Source organism: Trachypithecus francoisi, unplaced genomic scaffold (genome assembly GCF_009764315.1).
Source record: "Trachypithecus francoisi isolate TF-2019V2 unplaced genomic scaffold, Tfra_2.0 Lachesis_group12, whole genome shotgun sequence".
In the NCBI taxonomy this organism is placed as follows: Eukaryota; Metazoa; Chordata; class Mammalia; order Primates; family Cercopithecidae; genus Trachypithecus; species Trachypithecus francoisi.
This window is the reverse complement of record NW_022681457.1, coordinates 115268269-115276066: the sequence shown is the minus strand read 5'-3', so window position 1 is coordinate 115276066 and position 7798 is coordinate 115268269. Positions and strand designations below refer to the sequence as shown.

Below are 7798 nucleotides of genomic sequence, written 5' to 3'. Positions count from 1 at the left end.
CCATCATCAGAAAAAGTAGCTGATGCTAATTCACCATCTAACAGTTTCTCTTCACCATTTCCTGGAGACAGATTCCAGAGACAGATTAAAGACAGGAGCAAATTGTGCTGATGCAAGTGATAAAATGTGTGTAGGGGTGGGGTGGAGTTGGGGGGGTTGGGGGGTGACACCACTGGGAGCTCAGAGCCACCTCCCTCCCGACTCACCCCTGCAGGACACAGATCCTTGAAGAAGTCCTGAGTCACCCTTCAAACTTTTGGATAGTATCTATCAGCTTATGTCACAATGTTGCAAGATCGCGTATCTTTTTTTTTTTTTTTTTTTTTTTTTTAACAAACAATAGTATCAGCATGCTAGGGTGATTCTGGGCCCTTCCCACACATAACCTGGCCTCCAGGATTGCTCAACATTACCCCATGCCGCAGCAGTCACTGCTGGCTGACCAGCTTTCCATCATCCGGCCAACCTGCCCAGCGTCCTGGAGGAGAGGAGGTCCACTCCCCCGGGGTTATTCTGGGAAATTTAGGTCAGCAGGATCTAATTATTCAACTGGATCAGAGCTGAGATTTCCAGATTAACGCCGAAGGGAGGTGGGGTGAGGGGGCTGAAGATTTTTCATCAGGAACTGTCTTTCAGGGCCTTAAATATCAAAGCTGGGTCTCTAGCTCCAAAGTGCCCCAGTCTGCCCTGGAAGCTTCCCAGATGGTAAGAGGTGAGGCCTGGAGCAGATCCTCTTAGGAAAGCTGACAGCACCATGGCCCCAGATCACGTGGCCATAGCACCAGCCCCATGAGATGACAGTGCCTGGTAGAGGCCACACACACAGTGAATAACCCACCACACAGGGCTACTCTCCCAAGGCGGAGAAATGAACCCATCAGAGGCAGCCGTGATTTTCAGCAATGACTGCAGTGGGCTGCACCCCATGGGCCTGTCCCAGAGGCTCTCACCAGTCTCCCAAGTAAACAGCAGTTCTCAAACTACAGAGTGGCTGGAGGGGATCATATGCTCTTTTTTTTTTCTTTTTTTTGAGACAGAGTCTTACTCTGTCTCCCAGGCTGGAGTGCAGTGGCTCGATCTCAGCTTACTGCAAGCTCTGCCTCCCAGGTTCACGCCATTCTCCTGCCTCAGCCTCCCGAGTAGCTGGGAAATTTTTTGTTTGTTTGTTTGTTTTTAAGTAGAGACAGAGTTTCACCATGTTAGCCAGGATGGTCTGGATCTCCTGACCTTGTGATCTGCCCGCCTCGGCCTCCCAAAGTGCTGGGATTACAGGCATGACTCATGCTGTTTTAAAATTATTATTATTACTTTTTTTTTTTGAGATGGAGTCTTGCTCTGTTGCCCAGGCTGGAGTGCAGTGGTACAATGTTGGCTCACTGCAACGTCTGCCTCCTGGATTCAAGAGATTCTCCTGCCTCAGCCTCCTGAGTAGCTGGGATCACAGGCATGCACCACCACACCCAGCTAATTTTTGTATTTTCAGTAGAGATGGAGTGTTGCCATGTTGGCCAGGCTGGTCCTGAACTCCTTTTGTGTGTGTGTGTGTGTGTGTGTGTGTTTGTGTGTGTGTGTGTGTATGACGGAGTCTCGCTCTGTCGCCCAGGCTGGAGTGCAGTGGCGCAATCTCGGCTCACTGCAATCTCTGCCTCCTGCGTTCACGCCATTCTCCTGCCTCAACCTCCCAAATAGCTGGGTTTTGCAGGTGCCCGCCACCACGCCCAGCTAATTTTTTATATTTGTAGTAGAGATGGGGTTTCATTGTGTTAGATAGGATGGTTTCGATCTCCTGACCTCATGATCCACCCGCCTCGACCTCCCAAAGTGCTGGGATTACAGGTGTGAGCCACCGTGCACGGCCAATTATTATTATTATTATTTAATTTTTGTGCTGAGTCTGTGTCTTGCTCTGTTGCCCGGGCTGGTCTTGAACTCCTGGGCTTAACTGATCTGCCTGCCTCAGCCACCCAAAGTGTGGGGATTAAGGGCGTGAGAGCCACCACATACAGCCTCAAGTGCTCTTTTAACGGGGAAGCACCCCTAAGCTGCTGGCCATGGCTGCCCACCTGACCATTCCTAAACCGCTGGCACCTGGAAAGTCAGAATGCCCACTCAGGCCCGCCCAGCCCAGGGCAGTCGGTTGAGTCTCGGTATTCTTATTCTGAGTTCAAACAAAGCTAAACTAAACTGATTTTCAGCACCGTAAGATGGGAGACATCAAACTTTGTAATCTCACAGTTCAGTTGGGTTCCAAGCTCTGGACAGCTGGCCTCGGGGCAGGCACTGTTTCCTCTTTATAGTGAGGGTGACACTGGTCCCCCCCACCCTCACTGTATTGGGTTATGGTAAAGACCCAATAACTACGGTAGCCCCGCTATTTGTTTCGACTTCCCCAGAAAGGCTAACTCCTCACCGTTTTCAATGGACACTACACAGCGAGGGGTGGGGAATGCAAGAAAATTTTGCTCTCAAAACAATGTCTTTAAAATCTTCCCAGTCCCAAGTGACTGCTCTGTTCGGGGAAGGGGCAGGAAAATTCCTTGGACGAGCTAGAGCCACAGGACAAGTCCTCAGAGGCTGGGACCTGTTCAGGGAGCAGCCCTGCGGATGCCAGGTGCCCGCGCCCTCAGGGTCTTAAGGTCCGAGGCCCCCGTCCCCGTGGGCACCGAAACGTGCGGGGCTGAAACAGCGCTGCAGGAGGCTCCCTGGACCCCCCGGCGGCCGCCCACCCGTCCCCGCTGGGCACTTCAGAGGAAGCCGGCGAGGCCTTGCTCGGGATTACTGGGACAACCCCATTCCCCGCGAAGATTTCTCCTTCTCGTAAGACCCCCGCCCCCACTCCAGCCTCCCGCGGCTGCAACCCAGGCCCTGCGCCACGCGTTTCCCAAAGACGCCTCCGGAGGGATCGGAGCTTCGGGCTGGCAACACCAAGGCGGCGGCTCGGGAGAGGGCGGCGGACCAAGGGGGCGGAGGGGGCGGCAGAGCGAGCGTCGGGCTGACGCGCCCCGCGCCCCGCGCCCCGAGCCCCGCGCCCCCGGCCTTCCATGCAGTGCTGAGTGGTCCGTGCGCCGGAGGCCGGGGGCGGGGCGGGGCGGGGCGGGGCGAGGCAGGGACAGGGGACGGCCCCACCCACCGGCGCTTTTCTCTTTTTTTCACTTTAAAGCCGTCGGTTGATTTTTCTCCTCCGCACAGAAGTCGCGCTCGGGCAGCCTGCGCGCTCGCAGCAGGAACCAGGCTCCAGGCGCCGGCGCCGTGGCCGCGGGGAGGAGGCGACTTCGCTCCCTGCGGCGGGCGCGGCCCGGGCGCCCGAGCCTCCTCGGCCTTGGAGAGCAGCGGCGACGGCGGCACCCAGGGCGCGGTAGGCGGCGCGGGGCACCTGGGACCCGATGGGTGGGCGTCCGGCCCGGTCGGGGGGCGCGGGGGCCCGGGCGGGGGCGGACGCGGGGATCGCGGCGCTGGGGGACCGAGTGGGTGGCGCGGGGCCGGGCGCGGGGGAGCGGGTGGGGTACGGGATGGGGACTCGGGGCGCGGCTCCTCCCGCGGTGGCTTCGGGGGCGCCTCCCTCGCCGCGGATCCAGGGAAAGGGGCCCGGGCCCGCTCCTCGCTGCCGCCGCTGCAGGGCAGGGGGTCCCGGGGCGAGGCCCGGCGGCGGTCTCAGGGCGCGGGGACCGTCGCAACGAGTTGCGGTCCCGAGGAGGGGCCGGGGCGCTCCGGGGCAGTCGACCCGTCCCCTCCTTAGCCCGGGGGCAGCGGGACCCCGCTGGGCTGAGTTAGTTTCGCTTTTCCCGCCAGTCCGAGTCGGGATTGGCGGCGCGGCCCGGTCCCCCGTCAGGGTGCCCCCACCCTCCCGCAGCACCTCCCCCAGGGAGCCTGCCGGGGACACCCGAGCGCCGCCCTCCCCGCCGCCCCGGAGCCGCCGCAGCTTCTCCCAGCAGCGGAGGGAGAGCCGGAGAGTTGTCAGGAAATCGATTAAATCAGAAAAACAAGGGCGGCCTGGGCCCGCGGGAGGAATCGCGGATGGGTCACCGTCCCCGGGCGTGTGCGGGGCTCGTGGCGTCCAGGTTCCGGTGAGGGGCGAGGACGGGACGGGACGGGACGGCCCCGAGGGGAGGGTGCGGGTCTGCAGGAAGAGCGGGTGTCTCTGAGAGTGCATCTGCGTGTGTTTGTGCGTGTCCTTGTGAATATGTACCTGCGTATGAGTGTATTTGTGTGTTCATGTGGGGGTGTGTGTGTCTCTAAGTGCATCTGTGTATGTATGTGTCTCTGTGTGTCTGAGTGAGTCTGTGTGTCTGTCAATGTGTGCCTGAGACTCTGAGTGACTGTGTATGTGTCTCTGAATGTGTCTCTGTGTATTTGTGTGTGCCTCTGTATGTCTGTGTGTGTCTTTGTGAGTGTGTGTGTGAGTTGTGTATAAGTCTTTGGCTGTGTGTCTCTGCAAGTTTGTGTCTCTGAGTGTGTGTCTGTGTGTCCGTCTTTGCAAATGTGTGTCTCTGTGTCTTTGTGTGTGTGTGTGTCGTTGTGTGTCTTTGTGTGTGTCTCTGTGTGTCTTTGTGTGTCCGCACGTTTGTCTCTGTGTCTCTGTGTCTCTGAGTGTGTCTGTGTGTGTGTGGGTGTCCGAGTGTGTGTCTGTGTATCTTTGTGAGTGTGTCTTTGTGTGTGTGTGTGTCTCTGTGAGTTTGTGTGGGGACCATCCAGGAGGACCTCTGGTTCCTAGGTACTGCTGCTCATGGTGATTTCTTTGCTTGGTTCTGGATAGCTGGGCATGCTGGGCCACAGACACCTCACTAGGCAAGCCCTGCTGGTGCCCCAAGGAGAACGCAGGCTCCTCTCTCCATTTCTCTGAAAATGAACTACACAGTTTGGGGGTGAGTTGGCAGGGGCTGCTTCCTGAGTGAGTAATATTTAATTAAACACTCCAGTCTGTAGCATCAGAAACTGGTCATGAGTTGAGTTTTAACAGGTGTTCATGGTAAAAGCGCCATCCCTGGTGACTAAGGTTTGGTGGCCTTGGAAGAATTTTCTTGTTGCGGGGGGCTGGGCCCACAGCTTCATTTCTCATCGTGGGGTGTGAGGAAAACAGCAAGCAAGGAAGGGGATGAGGGCCTCTCCCTTCTGCCCTGCCCCCTCCTCACACCCCGCTCCCAGTGGTGGGAAGTCCTGGGCTAAGCATGAGCCGGCACAGGTGGTGGTCTCCCCCCACTGAGGAATTTTGGAGTCAGAGAAGCACTGTCTTACTGTCTAGGCCAACCTGTCCTTTCCCAGCAGAGGCCCAGAGAGGGTGGTTCACTTACCCAGATTGCACAGCCAGGGCTGTGGACCAAGACTCCCAGTCCTGAAACTGTTGCTGTTGGTTACTGTCCCCAGCGCTGAGGTCATGGGCCAGGCACTTCATGTCTCCCCAGCTGTGAAATGATGGGCTGGATTAGATCATTTAAAGCACTCCTGCTCTCTTACAGCTGCTTTTCTTCTGCAGGGAGCACTTTACCCAGTAGATGGAGTGTGTGTGTGTGTGTGTGGTGTGTGTGTGTGTGTGTGGAGGTGTGGAGTGGACTAAGGCAATCACTTTACAAGTCTTCCTTTTCCAGCCTGGCTACCACCGTAGCAGCAGAGAAAATAAAAGCAGTAGCACATTGGCCCCAGTGGCTCAGACAGCCCCGAGCAGGGAGCAAACCTGGTGCCATGCCGGCTTCAGGGAGGCCAGGCCCTGGGAAGAATCAGTGGGTTTCAGGGCCCTTAGGAAGGAGTGGTCCTGCCTGGGGCCCTGGTGATGTCACTTTGGAGCTGGGTGAGGCCGTTTCTTGGGCTGCTCCAGTAAGGCTGGATCCGCCCTTCAGTGGGTTCCTCTGGGCTGCTGCAAAAAACTCACCCCCTTGGAATCATCACAGATGTTTAATTTCTCCACCAGAGCTGGGGAATGGGGTGGGGTCCCAGCTCGTGGAAGCCAGTGCTGCCCTCCCACCCCCATGGTATGTGCCGTGCTCCCTTCCTGCACCTGCCCCTCCTCCTGGGTGGATGGAAACTTGCCTGCAGACGCATTTTCAAATTTAGCAAAACCTCTGATTCTTACAGTGTTCATGAGTTCATCTGGGCATTTTGCATCAGTTCTTCTCAAGAAATAGGTTGTGGCTGGTGTGCGTGATTCAGTTTATCTTTTTGTTCTGAAAAATTTTATCAGACGAAAGCGCAAGGTCAGGTACAGGTGTGCCTCAGTCTGCCAGGGGTATGTTACCTTCTCCCCAACCCCCAACACTCGATCAGTGAAATTCAGACTCTAAGGCACTTTGATTTTGGACTTTCAGTGAGTGCTCTCCCCTCCCCCAGTTATCTGATAACATCTCCCGCAGTCTAAAGTTCCACTGGCAGCCAGGTGCCAGGCTCTGTGCTACAGAGTGCTTTATGGACGTGACTTTGAGTCCTAAGCATAATAATAGTGGGAAATGGTTTCATGGTTTCACGGTGCGTGTGAGTGCTGGCTCTGACCTGAGTCCTTGACACATTGACTCATGGGCTTCCTGAGGACCCTGGGAAGTGGGTTCTGCCTCCATGTCCATTCTCCTGAGGCTTGGAATGGGCAGGTCACTTGGCTAAGGTCTCGCTGCAAGGGAATGGCGGAGCCAAACCTCGAATCCAGATTTGTCACCCAAGCCCTTTGCCAGTACAGTGTGTCACTTCCGCCACCTGAGCCTTTTCTTCAAGAAGTATGTGCTCATTTTTCTAATGACATTTTTTGTTATTATGGAAAATAAATTCAAACATACCAAAGTTAGAAGCAGAGTATAATGAGCCCCCAGCTTTCCTCACCTTGCACGCACACACATACTCACATATGCATATACATACTTATGCTCACAGAAGACGCGCACGTGTGTACGCACACATACACAAACATATGCATGCACACTTACATATGCACACACATACATGCACACTTACACACACACGCTGGATTATTTTGAAGCGAGTACAAGATGTCAGGTCATCCATAGCTTCTTCCTAAGAAGCATTTAAAGGAAGCATCAAGTGTCAAAGAGGTTGACTGTTACTCTATGCAGGGCAAGAGTCAGGAGATACAGATCCATTCTGACTTGGATTTGAGGCTCTTTCCTTCCTTGGACAAAGCGAGAATGGCAGAACCCAACAGCTCATTGGGGGATCTGTCCTGCTGCCAACCCCTTAGAACCTTTGGGAAGCTGCCTGTTTGCTTTGTGTTTTAAAAGTTCTGTTCATTGCCCAACGTTAAAAATAAATGAGTCCAGTGGTCATGAGACAGACCACATCAACAACAGGCTTAGGCTCTCGGGGCCTTTCTTGGAGATGGGGAAGAGAATCCGCCAAGGCACAGCCCAGCCTTGCCCGCCATTGAGGTCCAGACCTTGTGCAATGCAGGCATGGGATTTGTGGCAGGGCTTGGCTGTCAGGAGATGTGACTGTGAGAATGGTTTGTCAACAACCTCTGCATCTGACCTAAAACTGAGCCTGACCCTCTTGAATTTACTGCGTAGGCGATGGGTGGAGGAGTCCAAGAGTCTCTGCCACCTTTGGGCATCTCTTGGAAAACTAGGGAGGCATTGGGTGATTTGAGCGTAAGATGAAGAAAGTATTAGGATGCAAACCCCACCCTTGAGAAATGACTGCTGAGTAGGAATATAGGATTCCAGGGTTGGAAAAGCCTACCTGTGACAAGGGCTTGACAGGTGCCCCAGTTGTGAACACCCCTTACCAGACAGTCTGAGTGTGACCGATCTGGTCACACCCTTTCCAAGGTCAGAGTGAGGAGCTGCACTCCACTCCAAGAGAACCA

At 55.4% G+C, this 7798-nt stretch overlaps 1 protein-coding gene across 2 annotated transcripts in view; it reads left to right on the top strand.

The window, feature by feature from the left end:
- Positions 1-3126: 3126 nt before the first annotated feature.
- Positions 3127-7798, top strand: part of SPSB1 (splA/ryanodine receptor domain and SOCS box containing 1) — a 77421-nt gene continuing 72749 nt past the window's right edge. Inside the window, exon 1 of one of the 2 annotated variants that reach the window (XM_033228471.1) lies at positions 3127-3355. Coding sequence is in view for 1 of the 2 variants with exons in the window: in XM_033228473.1 (XP_033084364.1) it covers positions 3510-4064 (555 nt within the window). In the remaining variant the exon portion in view is untranslated. Of the gene's footprint in view, positions 3356-3494; positions 4065-7798 lie in introns of those variants that run through there. The other variant, XM_033228473.1, reaches the window with a different exon arrangement.